Raw genomic sequence first — 25,912 nt, 5'->3', positions numbered from 1 at the left:
GGCAATAAAAATGTAATGGCAAATGGAATATTGTTTTAGGCCTAATAACAAATGATACAACAAACTGTATCATACTGCAGAAAATTGAGGAACCATGTAATTTTATGTATGCACAGCCATTTTGAAATTAGCGTTGGTAAAATCCACATTTTTGTCATCTCTGAATAAGACTGAATTTAAATATTATTCCTTTCCCTTTTTTTTTATTTGATAATGATGTGGAACCAAACCAAACTATGATCAATCACTCAAAATTTTTTGTTATAATTTACAGTGTCATCTGGAAGTTTTTGCTATTTTTTATTTTATGTAGGTTTTGTTTATTGTAAAATATAATTGTTCCATACTGGGTGTGTACGGTAGCCTACTGGTCATGGAAAACCTGGAAAGTCATGGAATTTTATTTTTCATTTTGCAGGCCTGGAGAGTCATGGGATTTCATTTCAGGTTATGGAAAGTCATGGAATTTGCAAATAAATGAAGAAAAAAGGAAGTTTTTTTTCTGTGCTGCATGTGTTAACCCATTAATTCCAAAGGTCCATTTGGAACCAGCAGAGAAAAATGGACATAATAAAATTGTAAGATCAAATAAATATACCAGTGGATGCGTAGCCTAGGTTTGATACATCATACACATACCTAATGTACATGTTCTGGCAAAGTTGGCTTCTGCTGCACTGACTACTCTCTTTTCAGTTGACATTTGAAGATTACTAGAACCAGGTTATGGAAAAGTTGTGGAATTTTTTTTCTAATACCAGTATGCACCCTGACCTTACAAATGTGTTTACAAAATCATCCATTTTTGCCAGGATTATTCTTTGATTGTGAATGTTATCATTATCAATAAAATAGTTTCGCTGGTCTTCCAACCAGTTTCATGATATGCTATTTGAAATAAAGTTGAAATTTTAAATTCTGTTCTCACCAATTTACCTAAATAGATTTTTTATTTTGGATGGAATGAAATAATTTTTGGAAGTTGTTATCATTCCTAATATATGGGATGCAATAATTCATATTTATTACTCCCTGTCTGACCATAAACATATAAGAATGGCATGTAGAGGAGAAACATTTTTACCTTCTTTTTGGTTTCTATAAATGAGCTTCAAACTAACTCCTCTTGAAGCATGATACAACTGAAGTGCTTCCCTTTCAACCATGCTACTCTCATCCCTATTTCAGTTTTAAAATTTATGGATTCCTGTCAAGATATGTACTGCTCTTGGATAAGTTTGTTTAGAATTGGTGGCAGACTTGGTACTAGTGCAAGTTGAGCTATCTAGTTGTTGCTTTGATCAAACTGCTTGTAATTCATTCAAACTTGAGTTGGTGTAAACAACAGGAGCTATGATTACCAAGGTGAGTATCAAGCATTGCAGTTACAATCATTCACTTTCACTAAAATATGAATTTTATATGACAGCTAAAGAGGTTGTATTGGTATTGAATTTTTTCTTCATAGAGCTCAGAAGCAATAAATTTAACTGTTTTTTGTTTAAATTGTTGCTTGTAAAAACAAATCATGAAATAACATAATCTCTTGCAAATTTTATATGATACCTTATTTGTGCAGTGGAGCTTTGTGTTTGCCCTGTCATTGTGCGTGACGGCAGTTCTGTACCAAGTAGATGTTGTCACCACACGTTGGGCTGCTGAAGATTATGCTGTGATTCCTGCACCTGCTGCATCAATGTGGAAGTTCCTGACTAATCCTGATACAGTTGAAAAAGTTTGTGATGCATTAGTATTTGGTTCTGATTGATTGATTTGATTAAAGATTGTTGTAAAAATTCTAACTTAACAATGCATGATGAATATAATTTAAGTTAATAAAGCTATCAATGCATGTGAAATTTTAAAATATCCTAGATTTTCAAATAATTAGTGGAAATTACGAAAGTTCAATTCTTTATCATTTACAGCTTCTTTGCCTGCAACACTGACTAAACACTGACTGTGGATTAAAATAGAGGAGAAAATTCTCAGATTTTCTTCTGTTCTAATTTCTTCTCCATCAACTCCAGCCTTTATTTCTCATTTTTTAAATCATTTCTGGTCTCCAAAATTGTGCTCATATCATAAAAGACCTACGTACATTCATGATTTCCATTTATAACAAATGACCTAGACATTATATATATTTGTAGAATGACTTACCGGTATGATTAGAGGGGAGCAGAATTGTTATGTTGTTGGTTGTTGAATAATAATTAATAAAGTTTTAGACCCAATGTCTACAACAGGATGATTTTTGTCAAAACTATTAAATGTTTTTTCTTAACTTTCTTTTAACTTTTAAATACAATTTTTATGCTGCAGTAAAATTAAACAATTAAATTCCATTTAAAGCAATTCTGTAATTTATGGGCAAAAATGATAAGTTATGATGAAGAAATGTCTGTTCTTAGTATCTCCATCATGCCAGATTTCAATGATGTTGGCGTTGTTTAAAAAGTTGACTTGTTGATTTTTTGCAGTGGTTCCACTGGGTGTCTCATTTCCGTGCTGTAGACTCGCGACCGTTGACTGTGGGGAAACGTTATGAAGCCTTGTACAGCATCCCATTGTTGGGTGAGTCAACATCATTTGCAGTGCATAATTCCAGCTATCAATTGATGTGTTCCTAAATATTGATTGAATACTAATTACTAAGTCATTTGCCTTATTCTGAGCCTGGTGTGCAAATTTTTAAAAAAGATGTACGGTCAGCATTGTAGACATGAACAATTCCTTAAAATATTTTATCTTCAAAATATTTTATATTCAATATCTTTATATCTTTTGAATATTTTTGATAATCCTTGCAGTGATTTTTTCATCAAAATATTTTTAGCCTTGTACAAGCATACATGTTGCTGAGAGAGTTGCTTATGTTTGACCAATCAAGAGTGTCTAAATGTTTAAGCTATTTTGATTTGCAAATCACTGCAAATGTGCAAATTATTTTCATCTAAAACCTCATATCCAATTTTATAATATGTTTTATCTTTTATTGAGATTTGATTATTTTGATCTTATTTTTTGTTCAGGAGATTATGCCCTGGGTCTGCAAATCGTCGAATATGTGCCGCAGCGGAGGCTGGTGCTGCAGTCCGACTCCCTGTTGAAGCCTCGTTTCTCCTTTGAACTCGGTGCCATTGATGACGCCCACAGCAAGCTGACTCTCAAGTAATGTAGTGCTCATCAAACATATGCCACATCACATTACATTTTGTACTTAACTAATGTTCAAGACTTACTTTTTTCATTTTCTGTTTAATAGGTATTGACAAATAAAGATTCAATGAACTTTTACTTCAAACAAACTATATTTCTTTAACTAAAGTTCAAGAAAGTTACTTTTTTCATTATCTGCTGACTGCTGATAGTATAGTATAGTATAGTATCTTCGGCATTGAAGAATAGGCCTGGATAGGCCTGTCGCCGATTCTTGTACTTTTATTGGCTAGACTGGCCTTTTAATCAAATCTTTTCAACGGACGGTAGATTTAAAATTGCTTCTGGATTTCAGTTGTTCCGTAGGATACGAGGCATTTTAAGACTAAACATACGCTCCAGCATGGCCTTGTCTATTCTGTTCTTTAACGCATTCATACTTGGAGCGTCAACAATATCTTCAGGGAGGCTGATAGACTGATGAATAAAAGATTCAATGAACTTTAACTTCAAACAAACTTTATTTCTTGTTGCATATCGACTGGTATTATGGTAGCTAACCAAAATTAAATTTTAGTACTTTTAACAAAATTTGTTGGGAATAATTCATATATCACTAACAAAAAGGTAAATTACAGTAAAAAAAATACTATCATTTGCATCGTGAATTCATTTCAAATGGTGATCTCCATGATTTGCTGCGAAACAGCTGTACTATAAAAATAGTAGAGAGTTCATAGAGGTGTCAGCCAATCACTTCCAGCTTCTCAAGCTATACTTGCCAATCACTGATGAGATATCGGCTGCTACGTGTACTTCGCACATCATGAGTACTAAGTTGTGCTCGTATATATCTAGCCTGCTATACAAACCTACACATACATACCTAGCCCGCTACATGTACTTAGCTTGCTATGCGTACACAGCCCGCCACATGCCCGCACGCTCCTTAAACAAGTTTTAAAAGAAAAGCCCCAGTTTTTTTTCACTCAAAATATCCATCAACGTAAATGGTCCTTGCAGCATCTATTTGTCATTGCAGGCTTGTGTTCCGGCGCAACTCTGCTCTCTTCCGCTGCACCTTGGGCCCCATGCTGTGGTTGCTGTCATCCCAGCGACTGCAGCATTCACTGTTCCTCCTCAAGATGATGTTCCCTGCATGATAACGTTCCTTGCGTAACAACAATCTGCGACATCGCTCACGCTGGCTTAGCTCAAGGAAGCAGCCCGATCCAAACTTCGAGGTTGCAAATATTGCACCATTGACTAAATTTACTTTGAAAGTATGCATGAAAATTCTCCTAAAATCCTTGTATTTTTTAGTAAATTTTAACAAATAACTTCAAGGGGTAAAGCTGCAAATTTTTTAGAAATATTATCTGTTAATCATTAGTCTGCCTACGCATTTCAGTGTCTTTTTAGCACATTTTCTCATTTATGGAAAAAAGGTGCTATTGTGCTCGTCATGTCCGACCGTCTGTCCGTCTGCCTGTCCGTCCGTGACTTCACGTTTTCGTCGACGAGAAAATGCGCTCTGTCACTCACTGCAGTGAGTACTGAGTTATATATTTTTTTTCTTTTAACATCAGATAGGTTCGGCAAAATTGAGTGCAAGCAATATTTTTACATCAAATACCTAATTGTCTATATTAGGTTTTGCGAATTTTTCACGATTTTCTCTCAACTTGTGGCTAGCTTATTGTTTCTATTACATCAAATTTTCTTGAGCCTTCATTAAATGATTGTCTCGTTCCTATTCGCTTATCTTTAAATGGTTTTGAAGCTAATATACAATACCGCCAGCCCTGTTCTTGTGACGATACTAAGCTTGTTTGTTTAGAAGTTTCTTCACTGAACATCGTTACAGTAACTACCAACGTAATTGAGATCACCATCAAAACTTGTTATTTGTTTTCAATATTTGCATGTCAACGTAATTGAGGTGGACCAAGAATTATCACCATTAAAATTGTGCTCACTTTGTTAGGTGCGTGTGCTGTCTTCTAAATTATTTTATACTTCCATGTGTGGTATGTACGTATTAATGCTCGACTACATAATCGGGCTTTTATCTTTCATTAAGTCTTCATTTAAAAAACATATACTGTAAAATTTCGATTACCTCGCAATAAGCGCCTAATTTCTTATTAGGACGCTAAATTGTTTTGATAGAATGGCACTTTTGATAGAATGTTAACACTGCTGTCCCTATCTTATACTTGAATCTTTAACTCTTTGCTCAGTCATGAATCTTCGCTGATATCCAAAAATCTTGTTGGCTCTGACTGACTCTGGCCATTCATGGTTCATCTGAAAATCGCCTATGCTTTTCAACAAGCAGCCCAGCCAGAGATCTGGTCGGGCAGTTCAAGAAATCGAGATGAGATTTCGCGGTGGGGGCTGCGGAAGCCAACCTTGGTTCATACTTAGTCACAAACATGCCACAATGCCGGCCTAACAACTTTGCCGTCTGTCACAATTGTCGCTACTGACGATCTAGTGAAATAATTTTTATCGTTTTCTTTTCACTCTTAATTATTAATGCAAATGCCGATGGTGCCTTGAAGATTATTTCTTCACTTACACGAAAGTATAAATCAGTATTAGTATATGCAGAAGGCCAAGGCCACCCACTACCGTAAAATGGGGTAACTTAGACCACTTTTTTTATAAATGATGCCATTTTTTTACTAGCTAAATTAAACTTGAATTGAAACGTGCAAAATACAGGTCTATACTCTAGCTTCACTCACCATAAATTGCTGGCTCCTGCCTCTCATAGTCTTTATGTAATTTTTAAAAAAGTGATGGTCTTTGTTACCCCAGCTCTTGGGGTATCTTAGACCGGGTGGTAAAATCAATTATATTTTTTGGTAAAGTAACTGCAAATAACTCAAGGTTTTGGTGCATTATAGTAGAACTTTTCTAGTTACATATGCAAATGACAAACTTGAGGAAAGTGTCATAGTTTGCAAATGGGGGGCACCGCCCCATAATGGGGGAAATGTGACTACCAAATGGCAGCCCTGACAGGGTAATATTGACTGGCTTGGAAATTAAGCTAAAGTTACCAAATATAAGACTCTGTAGAGTCTGAAACATAAAGAAAAAACATAAATAGGCTGTCAAACATAAAATATGTTATATATGGCAATTTTATATTAACTTCCAAGCCGGTCTATGTTACCCCGTCAGGGCTGACATTAGGTGGTCTAAGTTCCCCCATTTGGGAGCGGCGCCTCCCATTTGCAAACTATGACACTTTCCTAAAATTTGTTGTTTGCCTATGTAACTAGAAGAGTTCTACTACAATGCATCAAAACCTGGAGTTATTTAACCAAAAAAAATTTGAGGGGGGTCTCTGACAGGCTTTAAATAATAGCTTTTTTCGTGGGTCACATTTTTAATTTTTTAACCTATTAGATATGCATACTTTTTAAATCTTTCTATTGTGTTATGTAGCCTCAGTATTAGGCCTTTAATGCCCATTGACAAAATTTCTTTATGTCAAATAGTTTTTGAGTTCTGGGGGTTTTTGTTAAAAAAACGAAAAGTGGTTTAAGTTACCCCGCCAGTCTAAGTTACCCCATTTTACGGTACTGCTGCTCTTGCTGCCGCAGCAGTACCGTCTACTGCTGCCGCAGCAGTACCGTTACGGTACTGCTGCTCTTGTATTGAACATTTTTTGCCGATTTCCTGTTCGTTGTATTACTTGATGCTGACGATAACGTTGGGATTAACTTGCACTGAGTCATTTAAATTCATTTGTAGGTGACACTTTTTAACGCGTCAACAAAACCCACCGCGCTGTCCTTGTCGTTCTACTCATCTCCATATGCACTACCTCTGCTCAGATCAACTTAAGGGCAAATATGTTGAAAAAACCATATATATAAATATAAAACCAAAAAAAAATGTTTGAAGACCATAGAATAAGGGTTTTTCGGGGTTCGGGGGGAAGGCCGCCTCTGTGTGCTCTATTAGCGAGTTGTAAAGGGAAGTCCATTTTATATTATGTTTTTTATACTCAAGTTGAAAGAACATTGATATTTGTCATTGATATTTCCGTCTAAGTAAATAAATTACCCGATTTCTTCTAAAATATAATGCTCTAATTTGATTAATATTCGAATAATCAATCACGTTAGCCGTATGTTGGTTAGGCAACTACATTAGTTGCTCGCGAAGAGTTCTGTCAAATGTAGAGCCTATAGTTCAGCATGTACTGAGTGCAAACTTGTAAATGTATATCGTGCATATCAACATCTCTGGGATATAAGGTTGCTGTATCTATAGGACGAATATAGTGTGTGCTGCAACCAACTGTAAATTAGGATGCTACCGTGCCGTACTGTTCAGGACGTTCAGCTAGAAACTTCTGCTTATATTCCGGAAAAAATTATTGAACTCTGATTAAGATAGTACGTTTGATCGAGGTTTAGTATTTGTGCACATGTTCATAATAGTTTTGCGGCATCTTATTGTTGCATTCATACGTCCCATTTGGTCGCCTGACGCGTGTCTACGCTCGTCTAAAGTTTTATTGGATTTCCGTTCTTAAAGGCATTTATTGAGTGTTCCTCCACAGCACTCGCGGAGTCTGATGGTTTACCTAATTTGTGGGCTAAGTTATTATGTAGGCAGATCAGTTTTTAGGTCAAGAGAATAAGAAGGCAGGATTCCTTTATCTGCTCTGTCTCTCTTACGGGTAGCCAACGTCTCGTGTAAGCGACCTTGTAGGAGTGTCTTCTTTTCTGTTGCTTTTCACCAGTGATTTTGTATTCCTTCGTCTCTTTGAGATGCTATCGCTGCTTCTTGCCAGCTTCAGCAACCTGGCCACTTGAGGCCTTCCGCTCCTCACAAATTGTCAAGAATTGATAGCTTCTGCCTTCCTGGTGATGTTTATTTTTGGCTTGCAGTTCAGAGTAGCCAAATAGCTGAAACGCTAGTAAACCATTCTACTACTTGTTCAGTTCATATGCTTAAATTTGTCTGAACACTGGGAAATAGCTTTAATAATGTAAAAGAACTGCTGAAGATTACAGCGTATGTTGGCCTTGCTACTCATTGCAAAATACGCGACATTGATTTGCACTAATTTTATTCTTGTCTAGAATATTTCCGTAAATCGATGGATTCCGGAGAGTAATGTGTCATTACATAGTTTTTCTTATAGATTATCGGGCACCAGTGATGTTTGCGTGTTTCATCGCACTTGGTTTTCATAGTGACCGCCTAAAAAATTATGGCACTCACCTATAAACTTGCCTGGAAAACCTCAGCTGCCCTTTTGAAACATTCCACCCGCTAGTTGTACGGTAGCAGATCTACCTTGAGGTCATAAATTCTCAATAATCATAGAGTGATGACATAAGACCTCATTCACGAATGATCTAACGTCTATCCTAAGAAGAAATTTCTCTAGCACTGAGTGTGGTTTGAGTGGTCACCTTTCATTGTCTCTTTGAAGCTCCTGATGATTATATCGCACAAAAAGGGTATAGTTTTACCCCTAAGCGTGTTCGTGATTAGCAATTCCTTTAAAAATTATTCAGTAGAACTGGATTTGCATACACGATTAGGCTTGAATGCTTCGTATGAAGATTATTTCCGGGCTAAATATTTTGGTTTTGAATTTCTGGTCTAGAAGCAAACTGCAAAGACTGTTTCTTAACCGTCGATGGGGATTCAAGCGTAGCGGATCTTTCAACTGAACCTTGACCTCGTTGTAACCCATATTTTTTCAGTGTTGGAAATTATTTATTTAATTATCGGTAGCTTATATGTTTGGGAGTATTTTTATCAGTTATATATTCTATACTGTGTTTTAGTAAATTTCTGTCAAGTTTAATTACACGAGTAAAAATGTTATTTTTCACCTGTTAAGTTTCGGATTTGAAGTTAAACTGTAGTAGGCACTGTACAGTTCGCTGTTAGTCAGGTTTATGAGGTGACACCGGCTACTTTGATTTTTGTGGTGATAATAGGCTAGTGAAGCTATAAATGCCCTTTGGCGGGCAAGTTACCATTAACGATAACTAAAACCTCCGCCAAAAAATGCCCACCCCGTACCCCGTTTTTGTTTGAGATAACATTTCCATGCGTCAGTCACTAATCACCCTCCCTCCATACTCAGCATCACCTCTTACCGTGTTCTAGTCTTTGAATATGAGCATGTTAAGAAAATTTTTGGCTCGGAAACCACAGTTGACGTTCTTTCTACCTTTTTCAGAGACGGAAGTATAAATGTCCTTTCAATCAATAACAGTAACTATAAAAAATAAATAATTGAAGTTAGATAACTTCCTTTCATATATGAATGATTAATTTTACATTACTTCGAATGATATGAGCGTCTAATAAATTCTTTGACTGTGATAAAATCTTTCACTGGACAATGCTTTGAAAAAAAAGTACAGGGGGCAAATATATCTTGAAGATATTCACACTTCCTTGCTCTACCATCAGAAATTTTGCAAGTATCTCTATGTCTGCTCGCCAAAGGGTTAAGTTAACATTGATCTCAATCTATTTTAAGAATTTAAATGTTCTGTTGAATTATTTCTACGTCTCTTTCCTATTTCATCGTCACTATTCATTTTCTTAAATATATTTTCGTTATGTTTTTACGGTTAGTATACATTTATGTATTTGTGAGTGTGATACCAGACATTAAAGGCATCTGATGTGTGTTGGGCTCTTGTTCACTGTGTCCTTTTCTTCGAAGTTTGGTTCGTAAGAAAATGAGTGTTATTTGAGCACGGATTCTAGCATAGAAGGCACTGAGTTTGTTCGATACGGACGAGTGAATGTGCCTGCTTGAGTGGCACCAAACTTATTTAAAAAAATTATCTTAATTATGCGGCTCCACAATACAGTTCTGGGGACACACAGGCTTTCCTTCCTCCCCTATGTAACAACAAGAAGTCAACGGCAGAATATAACAATGCTGCTAAAACTCTTTGGTCATCTGCATATTGAACATTATTGTTTCAAACGAAAATATATTATTACGCTCGATAATTCGACAGTTGATGCTGGAAGATATAAGCGAGGTCAGCTGCTAAATCGGTAAATTCAAAATCTACAAATAAAGCCTTTTTTAACTTTAAATTATAAGAGTGAAGTTTTTTAAACGCTATCAGCATGAGCCGGCCTTGTTCGGGATAAATAATACCTCAAGGTTCGAGAACCTGAATCCCGTAAAATATTTTGAACTAAATTTCTAAGAAAAGTAGAAGAATTTAATATATACAGAGTGATCTCGGCGCTCAAGAGTAGGCATGATGTGGCCTGTCGCCGATTCTTGTACTTTTCGTGACTCGTTCACAGAAGATCCGGTCCTTTGACCGGATCTTTTCAAGACTGACGATAGTTTGAAATAGGCAAATAACTACTAGACTTACACCGGGTTCGATATGGTACTAGGCATTTCAATTCTGAACATATATTTTTCCATAGCTTTATCTAGTCTGTTCTTGAACTCATTCATACTCGGAGCGCCAACGGTGTAATCGGGGTGGCTGTTCCACATGTTGGTAATTCGAAGCGTGAAGAAATGTCGCGTGGATAATTTCCAGAGCAGTTTTTTGAGTTTATAGCCGTGGCCCCTGGTGTTGGTTCTTGTTTCAAATTCTAGTAATCCTTGTGGGTTCCATTCAACTCCCATTTCCAAGTTCAAATTAAAATTACATTCTTCTTGGATGGAACTGGATCTTACTCAAGGAAATAGATCTTATTCATGTTGAATTAAGGTTAATCAATCAACCAATTTTAAATATGCATAACATGTAAGAGAATTCAAGTATAGTTGTTTCGAACAGTAGAATTGTTCATTTATTCAATTTGATTGAATAAGTTAATATTTCTCAATTTTATTCTCTAACTCTTAGGGTGAAAACATTATGTGAATTGAACATACAAGTACTGAAATTTTATTCTTGTACAATCGGCCTCGCCAAGATCCCGCGTTTCCCCGTAAACGCGTGGCTACGCTGCCATGCTTGTTGCACACTCGCGCCTCAGCTTACTCTTTCGTTCCTACACGTTTGTTTTGGTGGCAATGGAAAAAGATAGAGCAAAGTAGAAGAGATTAAGCTATTTTCAAAAACTTTTTCCTTCAGCGAAAGACCAGAATTTCAAAAAATGTTCGACATGAACGATGTTGATCCCTACGAAGTGCTGGCAAAGCAGCGGTGTGAAGATTTAGCACGCCTGCCTTCCGTTTCACACGGTGATTTACTAAACTATTTGGTGTTTGGTGTTAGCCAATACACCTTGCAAAAATTCAAGGCATACAAGACGATTGAAGCTTACAAGCAATGTGTGGATGGATTGGGGTATGTAGGAGAAATGCACCCACAAAACAAGCCAACTGCAAAAACACTGTCATTGCTGCCAAGGTGAGGGTAATGGATCATGACAATGTAATCTAATCTGTCAATATTATTACTTATTATTCTTACTTATGATATTTTGCCCCTGGAAAATTTATAGTATCGTGAATCGTTTTCAACTATTCACGGCTGGTAAACTGATATGCGATACGTATATCAATACGATACGTAAACTGATATGATATACACGGCATTCACGGCTGGTAAACTGAAGAAATGTATTCCATTGTCCACTTTTCTATTTAAGTAGTCGTGAAAACGACTGGTGCATCCAAAAACGGCGCAGTAGCGTTCCATCTTCAAGCAAAAACTTCAAGAAGAGACGAGCGCCGTTGATTGAACACGTTTACGAAAGCTAGACCATGCAACAAACATGGCGGCCGATCCCCACAATGCTTCTCGCGATTTGGTGCCGTGACGTCATCCTGTTGACTTTTGAGCCCGCGGGTGCAGCTCAAGCAGGAACAATATAGGAGCGCAAAATCCCATAGGACTTCTGACGAGCACACCCATCAGAAGTCCCTCCTGAGCCGGATGAAATAGCAAGCTCCTCATTGTAACTAACGAAGGAAATTATACCCATGACGTTTTACCTCAAGGCTTTCCAGCAAGGCTTTCCTTTGAGTAATTTCCAGCAGACCACGAGAGTCAATGCATTTGTTGAGAGTATTCCATCTCACACGCAGAGTGTTCCTGGTATCAGATCAACAAGTTTTTTTTTATGGAGGTGATGTGGAATTCCTTTAATGCCAGTGACTCAGATTTAATTGTAACATTATAAAATTTTCAGAAAATCGCCGTCTGTTTTTCAAATGAATAATGCATGTCGTAGCCACGAAAATACCAATATAGTACTGATCGTCGCTGTGAACTCTCCTCAAAATTTGAACACTATGATCTCCTCAAAATTTGATCTCGGTGAACTCTCCACAAAATGTGATCATTTGATTTTGAACAGTACTAAATAAGCACAAAAATGTACATCAGCAAATGTAAAAATTTGCAAGATTACACAAATACAGAATATTGAATGAATTATCGACAAGTGACCTTTTCATGTGACGTGTGAACTGTATTATTCTACACCAAACTACCATAGACCATGACATGGAACACAACTCCTGCATGCAGAGCATCCACATACTTGAACTTGTCCACATTCTTGAAGATTTATTAGCTATATTAGGTATTTAGATCTACTCTGAAGCGCAAAATTACCTTTAGATAATCATATCAAGCCCGGTTCAATAGAAATACAAGTCATGATATAGTACAGACGACAAACGCAAGAGCATACATCAGAAATTCTTCTGAAAATGCGATGGAATGCTGCATTGCAATGATTTATGATAAAATTTTGTAATCTGAATTCCTTTACATGTTATGTTTTTACGATCTCACTTGCTTTTGAGTAATTTGTCAATTACTGAAGACCAAACGGGAGTTTAATCAATGCATCTCAATTTTCGGTGTTAAGATCGCACATTGTATGAACAGTATGGAATCATTCTTAACATCAACAATATTGAAACATTCGCCAGGGCTCAGCTACGAATCTTCATTGTAAGAGGTAAGAGTGACACTATTGACTATAGTATTGAGGTTTCAGCTATTCGGGAAAATAGATATAGAAAATAATCTGTGAAAGTCATGCTAAAAATCCAGAAGATCAAACTCGTACATTTTTAAATTCGCAATGATTCTCGAAGATGAAGAAAATTACGGTCGTTTTGAGGCATGGATACGTGATAGTGTTTAATGAGCAGCCATCGATATGGGCAGAGAGATATACGAGAGAGACAAGATATACGAGAGACCATAAAGACAAGTGGATACTGATCATTTGATTACAAGTAGAAGATTTGAAATACAAAGCCGCATGCACATATACTTAATACTCTGCGGTCGATATGCTGGTCGCCAATGATACAAAGAGTATAGGGCAGACACTTAAGGTGTTTTACCTATGATTACTACTCACTCGTGTAAACATCACACACAGGAGCATTCAAGCATTCCAAGTCTTATAAAAGGTAGAAAACATATCAACCGCCGAGGCTAGAGTCATTCGTCGTGCACAAAGCGAAGAAATCAACAATCACATCAGATAGGAAGCACCGCATCTGAAATATCTTTAAAAGTAATTCATGCGAAAAATATCAAGGCAGTGCCAGGTGCTGTATGACAATAAATGTATTAACAATGAAATTGGTGTGACTAAATTTTTCATCATTTTTTTCGCTTCAAGTTCGTTTTCATAAAATCGGTCCAGATATTAGAAGTAATTCGACAGCATTACACGCAATTGATTCAGAGATATATTGATGCATCAAAAATCGAGAATAAAACAATACTCAAATTCAAAGTTTGGGGCAAATCGCTAAAAAAAAAAATACAAAGGCCTCATTTCACTTTAATGTTATAGATTCTTCAGTTTCTCGATGGTTCTGTAAAATGTGACAAGTTTTGAACCCTTTTTTATGAATCAATGAATGATTTCAGGGAACAATTTATAGATGCAAGCCCCTCAGGGGGGACTTCTGACGGGTGTCTGTACCCGTCAGAAGTCCTATGGGATTTCGCGCTCCTAGGGGGATTGTTCCTGAGCGCCCCACCGCTGAGCTCGCGGTGTCTGACTGCAGGTCTCAGTTGTGGGGTTAAGTTATTATGTAGGTAGGATTCCTTGCATTTTCCTCTATGGTGATGTTCATCTTGACTTTCGGTGCGAGATAGCTTAATAGCTGAAGCGCTAGTAAACATTTGGCCACTAAACTAACTAACTAACTACAGATGCAAGTTGCCGATGAGGTAATATATAAGTACCACCACGGCATCAAAATTCTTATCACGCGCGGTCACTTGTATATTAGAAGAAAAACGTGCCTAATTAAGTGAAAAAAGGAACATCAGACAAAGTTTGCAGTGGATTGTTCCCATAGAATTCAGCAAAGTATCTTGAACAACATCCTCGCTACGATACTTGTAGAATCTACCGTCCTAAGACTCGCTACGTGAGCCCCATTAACGCAGACTCCCTGCACTTCGCGGCATTCGGCGGTCGAGAGAAGGAACACCCCACAGGTGGGGATATCTATTAATCGTGCTGAAACAACCACATCCCGGAGCACAATGCTCGGTATATAGGCTCAACCACGATATAAATCCACAGTTATTAGGCTCATTTGGGTTCATACATATTGGTTTGGTTATAAAAGAACCGATACTAAACGTCAGAATCAATGAAGTATAGTTAAGGCTCTGATTGAGAACCGAGAGGCTTCGAACAGGCTCGGCTCTTCCCTATGCGTTTCTTCACAAATTAGGATAGATTTTACTCCACTCGTAAATGAGATGGCGATATGGATGGCGTAAATGAGACGGCGCGAAGAGCTACTTTTCTTCCCTACGCGGAATATAATTCACAATTAGGGACTTATATTACAAGACAACGTTCGACACGGTATTGACGCTGATATTAACTGTAAATTGCTGACACAAACTTGTGCGGCCTCAACGGGGCAGGGAAAATCGAAGTTGGTTTTCTCCCGTTTATTTCATATACTTGAGTGACGTAAGCTGAGTGACGTAAGCTGGAAATAAGATTTAATATTAGTTAATAGGTCGAGATAGACATACATGAAACTTAAACTAAGCAGAGGGTAGACTCACATTGTTTAGACTTTAGATATTGTTTAGTACTNACGACGTCACACTACCACCGGGCGCACCGGACGATGTACCACCAGTGTTAGGACGATGTCACACTGGGCGGGCCGCAGGCAGCCGACGATGGCACTCGGTGGCACTGTACTGGTTTATCCGTTATAGTCTGGATATGCGTGAGGTACTCTCTCTCTCTCTTGGTGCATGAGGGTTATGTGGTTTTGTTTGCAGATACCACATCTTGGTTGTGCGGTGCAGTCGGTTGCAAAGTAGTGGCCAAAACAGTAACAGCAGAGTTGATGATCATTCACTAGCCTTTGCTTATTTGTGTACTGGAGTCGTTTGAATGACCTGCAGTCGAGTAGAGAGTGCCCCGCGGACTGGTGGACCGGACATATCTTCTGGGGGTTGGCGTTGGATAACGTTGAGGGGGTTTGGACGATACGGCTGAGATACGATCGAGGCCTATTCAGTTGCTGGGTATTAGAAGGACGATGTCAGCGAGACTGAGACAACACTCCACTCCGTTCAGGAGCCAATGTTGGCGAGATTGCCGCCACACTCCATGGAGGAGCCGATATTGGAGAAACTGACTCCGCGCTCCATGGAGGAGCTGATGTCAGCGGGGTTGTCATCGTGCTCCATGGAGGTGCCGATATCGGTGGGGTTGACATCGCGCCCCATGGAGAGGCCGATGTCGGCAAGACTGACACCGCGCTCCATGGAGAAGCCGATGTCGGCAGGACTGACACAGCGTTCCATGGAGGAGCAAATGTCTTCAAGGCTGACACCGCGCTCCGCGGAGGGGCCGGTGTCGGCGATGTTGACTCCGCGCTCCGTTGACGGGCCGGTGTCGGCGAAATTGTCCCCGTGCTCCATGGAGTAGCCGATGTCGGCGAGATTGACACCGCACTCCATGGAAAAGCTGATGTCGGCGAGGCTGCTCTGGGGCCGCGAGGATGTACGACTCCGCTCGGGGTTTCAAGCCCGGTCGACGCGGATGGACTTGTGACTGGTATCGTGCCATCCGAACGAACCACTGAGCTTGGCGCTTCGGTATGATGCGGCGTTAGGTCTTTTGAATGAGACGAGGGCGTAGAAGTGGGGTGGTTGTGAAGCTTATCCGAAGGAGTTCCAGTGGATTGAAGAGGAACCGTTTTTGGCGAGATGACTATGGATGGGGACGGCGCTGGAAGGGCTCCGGAGTCCCGTGGAGCGTTGACTAATGACTCGATTATTACTGGGCTGTCCGGTCGATCGATTGGGGCTACTGGGGATATCGACTCCTCAAGCTGTGAAGCGAGGGAGTAACCCGTTCGGACGGACGAAGTGACGAAATGTAGGGCTGATACTTCATCGGTTCTAAGCTGTTTTAGATGCTCGTTGATGAGCGCTAGGCTCTGCGCGCAGCGTTTTTGAAGACCACGCTGCTTTTCTTTGGCAAGTTGCAGGTCAGCGCTGCAGCCTTGCCTGAGTAGGGTCCACTTGAGTTGCCCACAAAAACGTGTGTATTCCTTCATTTTTCCTTTCAGACCTGTGGCCCGCTCTTTCAATTTTTCTGGCTCATGTCTTAGCTCTTCGTCTTCTAAGTCCAGCAAAGTATCTAGTTCATCATAAATTTCTTCTAGCACATTTTCTAATTCGGTGCGGTTGGGCTGAATTGCATTTTTTGGTAGCTCCATTTTCGCTATCTTCTTCTCACTGGTACGTTCGTTGAGCTTCTCTCAGCTTCTCCACCGCCAGGTTCTTGACTCGTCTTACTGACACAAACGTGTGCGGGCTCAACGGGGTAGGGAAAAGTTGACTTGCTTTTTCTCCCGTTTATTTCATATGGGTGACGTAAGCTGAGTGACGTAAGCTGAAAATAAGATTTAATATTAGTTAATAGTTCGAGATAGACATACATGAAACTTAAACTAAGCAGGGTGTAGACTCACATTGTTTAGACTTTAGATATTGTTTAGTACTGAACGTTATAGGATAGATGAACGTTCTTATTTGACTTCTCGATAACAAAATTACAACTGACATGACAGGAATTGTTTATGTCGGCATGGCCGCGATATTTCATTTGTTACTCACACGAGGTGGTTTTGGCAGGCGAGAGGAAGAGACGACAAAGTTGACGATAATTACGTTTAGGATTTCTGAGCTTCAATGAGTTAGGCCAGGTATACCTAATGTTGACGTTTAATTTCTTATGCTTAAATTTGCCAACTGTGAGTTGGGCTTCAATTACAGTTATAGCTAGGTTGGGATTCGATTCCGATAATAGCGCCAACGCGGGGTTGGGTTGGGCTTTGTTTACGATTAGTGCCAACGACTGCGGTTGGGCTTGGCCTACGATTACGGTACCTGAAATGATGAGATTAGAGATAAACTTTAGAGGACAATATCTTAAAATTACCTAAAATACTTCATATTAAAAGAGATGTAATGAATCACAAGTCTGCAGGGATGCCGTCATTGCCGTGTAGACAACGCCGGGAACAAAGTAGTTTCCCGTAAAAATTTTCTTTATGAGATTGTGTCGAAGAAAACGGAACGGCGTCTTTGCTACACAAGTAACATTTATATAGTCACAACAATAAAGGTGAGGCAAATGGCCTAGAAAATATCAAATCAGTACATCCAGTTATGCGACTGATAATCCCTTTTTAATAATTACTCCTAGACGAATTCATACTAGAAAATACATATCAACTATGATGTAGGAGCCCATTAGCAAATGTTCGTTATAATGGCCGCCAACAATGTCGGCGGCTATGAGTAGGCTAACGCAACGACTATAATATTCACTCAATGACATGAACATGGCATTTCCAATTCTAGAATCATACACATTAGCGAGCGATAGAGAAATATAAGCCTAATGAGCTATAGCAACATATATTAAGGGTAACACTGGGAGGGCTCGTGGAGCAACACACTACTCGCTCGAGCTCTAGACGCCCACTGTTGAGGCAGTGACGCTGCTAGGAACGTGGGAACCGTTTGAGGGGTGGCTGCGTTCACGTGGTGGTAATTTCGTTGATCTTTGCGATATTTTCCACGCACTTGTGGAGTGAACGCCGGGATGAGTGAAGATTTTAAGAAAGAATAGATGAGGATAGGAAAACTTAGTGCGTTGAATCTGACGAGTGACGAACGACGTCACACAGAATGCAATGAATTATTAAATGGAGCTAGCTTTCGAATTAGAATGAGCAGCCACAGCATCACGCTAACCAGTACATGTATTCATTGCCAAAAAATATCGTGGCGTACTTTGTCATGTACGATTCACTCTACTAAATGATTGTTCTGAAGTGGTAATGCTAACATTATGTTCATGTTTAAAGGAGGAATGTTTTGAAACGCAAGAAAATAATCAGTAAACTATCTTTCGGGGTCGCCTGCCGACGACCACCACTGCCCCATGGATGCAATTGACCATCATATGATTCCTGCCTTCCGGAACGTAGCCTTCAACACTTCTGGACAATCATATCTAGGCCGTGCGTCGAACCAGTCCTCGGTCGAACGGCCACTCGTCGAAGGACGATAAATTTTGTAACAGCACTTACGATATCTGAAACCTAACCTCAGACGCGGTGAACGCAAAATTACGTAATTTAACGATGCCCGGAAGTCATATTCGATCCGTGGCCTGGTGGTGCACGGCAGGTTTTATGCAAGGCCGGAGGAAGACAAGGCCGAAAGGTTAATGGCTAATTGGTGGATGTCCGGAGAGATCCAAGGCGTTCGATTAAGAGCTTATGGTGCACAAAATTGGCGGCGCACGGCTGCGCTCCCATCTTACGTCGTTCAAGATAGATAGATATATTACCCGCGAAACTCGATAAACCCTTTATCAACTTTTCTTTCATTTCATCAGAATGAATTTGATGCTAGAGAATTATAGCATTAGTGTATGACAGCCCCATTAAAATTTCCTGTAGGAAGCCATACAATGAACTTAATCATCGAAGTTGTGCACGTAAATTTACCATAGTATTTTAAATCCCAAAATGAGTTTTGGTCCTATTTGGTCATTATTTTTCTATCCCACCCGAGTTCCGCTATGTCTTTAAGTTGATCTTGCCATTTGGCTGCCATTATTTTGCCATTACCCGGCCAATATCCGGCCATTATCCTGCATATATCCTGCCATTATCCTGACGTTACCCTGCCATTATCCTGCCAATGTACTGATCTTATCCTGTCAATATCCTGCCATATACCTGCCGTTACCCTGCATTATCCTAACGTTACCGTGCTATTATCCGGCCAATGTACTGCTATTATCCTCTCATTAACCTGCCGTTACCCTGCCCTAATCCTGCCAATATCCTCCCCTAATCCTGCCATTATCCTTCCCTCATCCTGCCATTATCCAGCCATTTTAACACCATTTCAGAGCTACCTACGCGTTTATTAACATGAATACATGTTTAAATAACCTATTCCACTTTCCTGACTCCAGCCTTCGAACGCGCGAAATGCAAATTCAAGATGTATTTTTAAAATTTGCATTTTTAAAATTGTTAAAAATATTATATATGTATATATTACATTATCCTATTATACTTTTTCAATTTATATATATATATAAATAGTGCTATTCATGTAGAAATATTATCTGCGATCGTAATTTTATTTTTAGCTCGGCCGCATCGTCGCGAAAGCAATATTGGATTGAATGAACTTATATTCTTTCAGAATTTAGCGCTGTTGTACTTGAAGATGATGAAATTCTTTTTATCTAATAAATGGGACCTTAATAAGTAACACACACTCTATCTTTCGTATCCCTATATCGTGTCAGGTCCTCAATCTGAAATTAAAATTATAATTCATCGAATCGTGAGGTATCACACAACATGGATTAGAAAAAATATAGCAACTTGATGAAATTTATTGAAATTTAAACATTTATTAAATTTATCTATATTAGGAGGGCGCTGTTGACCTGGAGTTTCTAGGTTGAATGGAGGCTTGAACGGATTTTTCTCTCTAAAGATGGTAAAATCAAGATCCTCAAATCTCTGAGATTGTCCCGATCCTTAGATTGGCGATTCTGGATCGCCGGACGAGTGGCCGGAATATTTAGTTTTATTTTCAGACACTAAAATATATAATATTGATTGACCTGCAAAATTTCGAAGAAATTTATATTTGTATTTTTAGTGGTTGAGGATATTTAATCGATTACGTGTTTTCACAATTACTTTTCTTAAACTATCGTCCTGAAAGTTACCATATTTATCACTTTGCTATTCGTACTTTGATTTGCTTCAGAGATATTTTCATACAAATTGAACTTATAAGATAGTTCTGTCGTGAACAGGCGGAGCTGTTGGTGCTGCTCGCTGCCACGGCATGCCAAGCTGCGTCTCGAGGGAGTATATTCTTCCAGTCACAACTGCCGCCCTCAGATAAGAGCTACAAGTTCCTCTTTCTCGTGCCCACGATGCTTACGACGCACATGCACACAATGACTCCCATCATGAATGGCCTGGCCATGAGAGGTCATCAGGTCGGTATGAGAATGCATGTAGACGTCTGCGTAGCGTAGCTTGATTTTAGTTAGTTCACACCAGGAAGACTAGCTGGTGTTGCATAATGGTCGAAAAAAATTAGAAGCTATGAAATGAAATTGTGAGTGCCAAGTTGTTATTCCTATATATATACGTATATATACAAGTTTTGTTGGTATCCTGGGAGCAATTTTTTTACAACCCGACGGTTAGCCCAGCGTTGCCCGGGCTTGATAATTATAACGGCAACTTTGGAACTGTGTTATCAGAAATCCAGCCATTCTCATAATCCCGTTATTAATGATAAAATTTATGTATTCTAATAAAACAAAGTCCATATCAAGCCAACATTTTACCAAGTTTCAGCCGTGGTCAAGAGCGGACGCTCATGTTTTATGGTCCCAGATTTTCAACTTTTAACTTTTATTGTGCCGTTTTCGGAACTCTTTTTCATTTTTTTTGTCATCCGTGTCAGTGAATGATTGAATTTTCAGTGAAGTCAGTAAAAGAGAGTGCGAATAGAAAGAACAAACCTACAGTAAAAGTGTTTTCATCCTAAATAACGCGACTTAGAGTCAGCGAGGGTCGCCAAGCAAGAGATGGCAACGTGCACTGCCTCGCCATCGTAGAACAATACAGCCCTTGTTTTATGTCCAAGCTCATCTCCTCTACCCTGAACACCTTTACAGCCGCGGACATCGCCACTTTCTGAAAGCCGCTTATTCTCAAGTCTGTAACTGAGTTTTTACAGCAATTTGAAAACTTTTCCAATTTTACTCAACTTGATTCAGTTGTTAACTTGTGTTTTTTTAGCTCTTGCATTTCATGATGGCTGATCAGAGAGGAAAAAGATTAATTGAAAAGGCCTCCAGTCCTGTTGAACTGAATGCGAAGATCAAATCGCAAAATGAGCGAGGGGACATTTGTAAATTTTGCAAGCTGGTATCGCTTAACGTCAATGATGCAACAGTGGCCTGTGATCGTTGCGGGGATATCATCTGCAACAATTGTGCAAAGTTGAACAAGACAGACTGCTCGGTTATTCGCAGAAACAAGTCAGTACATTGGTGCTGCCAGGACTGCCAACAACCCGCACTTGCGCTGTAAAAAGCGAAAAGATGGTGGAAGAGAAGTGCTATTCTATGTTTTCTGTCTTAAAGGCCAAATGGAAAAAACCAACAAGCAAGAGTTGAGAAAGAGAGCCGAAAAGGAGGAGAACCACAAGAAAGAATTGAGCTTGTTGCGTAGCGAATTACACTCGTTACGAAACGAGCTGGTGGAAATGAAAGCTCGTCTGCACAAAACAGAAAATAGCGATAACACAGAAGGTAAAGGCCGCAATGAGGTCATCTCTGATCTCGCCAACGAGAGCACTATGAACTGCTGGATAGAGAGAGGAGAACCTTGTTTGGTTTACCGTTCCCGAAAGCAATGCTTCGGATGCTGAATTTATTACTGATTGCTGTGCCAAGGCAGTTAACGTCGTGAATATAACGGCAAGCAAGAGGCTGCGATCGAAAGACGCTACCACATGTAGACCGCTGCTTGTAACTATGCAGGATACAGCCCAAGTCAGACGTCATGTGCTTAAGGCTGCAAGAAAACTAAGTGAATTCACAGAGTTTAATTCAGTCTTTGTTATGAAAGATGCTACCCCTTTAGAGAGAGAAATTTTTCGCAAGAAATGGCAGGAGAGACTCAGGCGGAAAAGCATGGAGACTCAGGTCAACCACTTTTACGATGTCAAGACAACACCGGCCGCACACGGTCAGTCAGCGGAGCTGGAAGACAAGTAAAAAGTCATGTGCATAGATCCAGGCCTGTAAATAATGTAAGAAGTAAATGCATGCATCAAAATGAAAGTGCACAAAATGTCGCGTTTAGCCCGGGTCTCCAGAAAATGGAGGCGGTCTCAACACCTAACGATAGCAATCCGTAAAGGTCCAGGAAAAAACTTGATACTTCAGTGAACATTTACTTCTTAAACCACCGTAAATCCTGCACAATCAGACTTTCATTAGAAATAGTCCATATAGAAATAAATCAAATATTAAATTTATTATTACAGAAGTTCAAAGGACATGGTTTGCTATTTTGCTACAACAGAAATCAATTTTAATATAACTTGAAAATTTCACCACCACTCAAATATAAGAAATGTGAGCATTCCACAGCTTGATTCAAAAATTCTCAGACACGTAAGACAAGTCTTGATAACGATAAACGTGTTGATTCTCTATGCTCATGTTAGCAAAATAAGGTGAAACCTAATGGACAAAAGGTGATAAACACCATGATAACTACCAGCTCAGGCTAATTCAAAACATATGCTCTAAAAGCAAATCAGTTTCTTAAGATATTGTTCTAATGCTAGTAATATCGAGTATTATACTGGCCACAGGTTGGCTTGAAACAAGAAACCGGCCGCTGTATTACATCTTGCAAAGAAAATACGCCCTAGTCAAACACGGATTACTCACGTTGCTCTGGGGTTGCCAAAAATTGAGCTTAACTACTGAAACATTCTTTTTATTTATTTTTTTCAATACCTGCGTCCTGCGCAAAAAAAAACAGAGAGTTCGTCATACGTTGTAAAATACAAGATAGCAAGACAAGTAATTTAATTCCGGAATCCTTTAATTTTACTGTACTGCCTAGCTATTTTCACTGAAAGTTCGATGATAATTCATACTAGCTAGCTATTCAGACTGGATTTATGCAACTAATACTTATTGAATTATGATCTACTACACATTATGTGGCTCATTGGCACCCAAAACTAATTGATGGCTTGATGAATCAGGCTCCAACTCAACTAAGGAAAAAACATGTCAGGCGAGTATGATGAATAAGACAGAATAAAACTGTTAGCTAATTAATTTATAATTAATTAATTAATGACTATCTCATGGTACAGAACAATCAAGCACTACTTTTACACTCGAATTCTGCCAGGCTCAGACAAGCTTTGGATTCACGTTTTGCAAATGGCTGCCACAGTCAGCCACAAGCCTTCGATTTAACACAACACAGTTTAGCTAATCTCACAAATAAATGTTCTCGCTCCTACTGGATGTCAATACAAGAGTTTTAGGGACAATTTGTATGACTTAAAAAAAAATTTTTCGTCGCAAATATGGCACGAAAAGAGCTGCAGCGTTCTTCCGTTGTAGAGCACGTTCAGTTTTGAACGTTGGCTTCGGTTGTTTCCAACTCGCGGAAAAATCCTCGAGGTTGGCGAGAAGTTTTCGTTTTCTGTACCTTCGCGTTAATATTTATTTTATAAACGCGACACAAAAAGCTTTAAAATGTTTTAACACGAACTCGGATTCCGTTTCGAACAAAATAAGTGAACTATTAACTGTGATTGAAAATGAGTGCCTAGACATTATTTGTATTACAGAAACACTCCCAAAAAATCACGGGGGGAAAATTGTACCTGCTGAATTTCAGTTGCCATGTTTTGATTGTTTTCATAACTTGAATGAAGAGCAGTGCAGTAGAGGTGTTGCTTTGTGGGTTAGAACCTCTTATGTGGCCCAGCAAGTCAAGTTATCTGCAGAACATCAATCAGCTAGGGAATCAGTGTGGTGCGAACTTTCTCTCAAAGGCAAACATACCTCCTCATAGGCGTCGTGTATAGATCACCGAACAGTTCTTCTGATAACGATTAAGTACTAAACAGTCTTTTACCGAGCATGACTTTCCGTAGGTCACACACTTTGATTGTTGGTGATTTTAATCATCCAGAGCTAGACTGGATAGATGGATCCTCTCCAAGGGAAGAGAATCACCCAGCATCCTTGTTCATGGAGTCAGTAAGTGATTCCTTCCTAGTCCAGCACTTTACCAAACCAACCCATTGTAGAAGTAAACAGACTCCCACTATTCTAGACCTGGTGTTTACTAGTGACGAATCAAATAATCAATCAATGCTAGATGAGCTTCGTCACAAGGCTCCGTTGGGCAAAAGCCATTACCAATTATTGTTTTTCAGACTTAAGTACTGTACAGAGAAGACGCCTCGAAAGCGTGAGCGTTTGAATTTTGCGAAATGCGATTATGACAAACTCCGTGAAGCAGTGAATGCAGTGAATATTTTGAACTGTATTAAGGACATGAATGTAGCTGAGTCATGGTCATTTCTCAAGGACACAGTTATGTCTGCAGTTGATGCGTGTGTACCTAAAATTAAGCTTGGTGGAGCGTTAATACTCTGTGATCGCTACAGACTCGTACTCATCGCTACAGACTCGTAGCGATGCTGACTATAACCTATACGCAAGAGCTCGAAATCGAGCTAAAGAAAGCTGTCGCACCGCAGTAAAAACTCTCGAAAAAAGTATTGCTAAAAAATAACCCGAAAGCATTCTTTTTGTACGCTAGCTCGAAGCGCAAAATGAAGGACGGTATTTCTGATTTGAAAGTAGATCAACGAAAGATATTCTCTGATGAGGGCAAAGCTAACGTACTTAATAATTTTTTCAGTAGCGTATTCACTGAAGAGGACTTGAACAGTATTCCAGCTATTGAGGAGCGCCCATGTCAGCTCTAAATTAACAAGTTTTGAAATACAAGAAGAAGAGGTTCTCAAGCGCCTTATCGCTGTAAATCCAAACAAGTCATGTGGATCAGACGGCTTCCACCCCAGATTACTCAAAGAGTTAGCAACTGTCCTAGCCGGCCCTCTGACGTCATTTTTTCGGAAAACTCTGAACGAAGGAATGTTGCCGGCTGACTGGAAAGAAGCTCAACTGACACCATTGTTCAAGAAAGGTGACAAAAGCTGCCCGGACAACTATCGCCCTGTCAGTTTTACAAGTGTCGTTTGCAAGGTAATGGAATTTATTGTGAGGGATCGATTGATAGATCATTTGACTGCTAATAATCTCCTATCAGACTGTCAACATGGCTTTATTGCCGGGAGATCCTGCACCACTAACCTCTTATCTACTCTGAACGAATGGACCCGCCTGCTGGACGAAAGGGAGCCAGTAAATGTAGTGTACCTCGATTTTGCTAAGGCATTTGACAGTGTCCCACATGAGCGGCTGTTGCGTAAATTGAAGTCTTTGGGAATTGAGAGTAATGTACTCAAATGGATCAGAGATTTTCTAGTAGGGAGGCGACAACGTGTCAGTATTAATGGGTCCGTATCAGACTGGGCTTCAG

The 25,912-nt window shown here is 39.3% G+C and overlaps 3 protein-coding genes across 3 annotated transcripts in view; 2 read left to right on the top strand and 1 right to left on the bottom strand.

Moving 5' to 3' along the window:
- Positions 1 to 1,103: 1,103 nt before the first annotated feature.
- On the top strand, positions 1,104 to 4,591 carry LOC108667321. The gene is made up of 5 exons (XM_018154336.2): positions 1,104 to 1,365; positions 1,580 to 1,735; positions 2,484 to 2,577; positions 3,036 to 3,174; positions 4,205 to 4,591. Exons 1-5 carry the CDS (start codon positions 1,354 to 1,356, stop codon positions 4,323 to 4,325), a joined length of 522 nt encoding a protein of 173 aa, XP_018009825.1. The 5' UTR covers positions 1,104 to 1,353; the 3' UTR covers positions 4,326 to 4,591.
- Positions 4,592 to 15,260: 10,669 nt separating this feature from the next.
- Positions 15,261 to 18,308, bottom strand: LOC108667326. Its single transcript, XM_018154342.2, has 2 exons — positions 17,304 to 18,308; positions 15,261 to 17,079 (listed from the first exon to the last, which is right to left on the bottom strand). The coding sequence occupies exon 2, from the start codon at positions 16,137 to 16,139 to the stop codon at positions 15,750 to 15,752; it is 390 nt and encodes a 129-aa protein (XP_018009831.1). The 5' UTR covers positions 16,140 to 17,079; positions 17,304 to 18,308; the 3' UTR covers positions 15,261 to 15,749.
- Positions 18,309 to 20,554: 2,246 nt separating this feature from the next.
- The window catches only part of LOC108667325 (UDP-glucosyltransferase 2), a 13,962-nt gene continuing 8,604 nt past the window's right edge, over positions 20,555 to 25,912 (top strand). Inside the window, exon 1 of the mRNA XM_018154341.2 lies at positions 20,555 to 20,739. Within this exon, the coding sequence (XP_018009830.1) occupies positions 20,674 to 20,739 (66 nt within the window). The 5' untranslated portion in view covers positions 20,555 to 20,673. The remainder of the gene's footprint in view (positions 20,740 to 25,912) is intronic.

Source organism: Hyalella azteca, unplaced genomic scaffold, assembly GCF_000764305.2.
Source record: "Hyalella azteca isolate HAZT.00-mixed unplaced genomic scaffold, Hazt_2.0.2 contig1961, whole genome shotgun sequence".
Taxonomy (NCBI): domain Eukaryota; kingdom Metazoa; phylum Arthropoda; class Malacostraca; order Amphipoda; family Hyalellidae; genus Hyalella; species Hyalella azteca.
The sequence above is the reverse complement of the archived record's forward strand: the minus strand, read 5'-3'. Positions and strand labels throughout refer to the sequence as shown.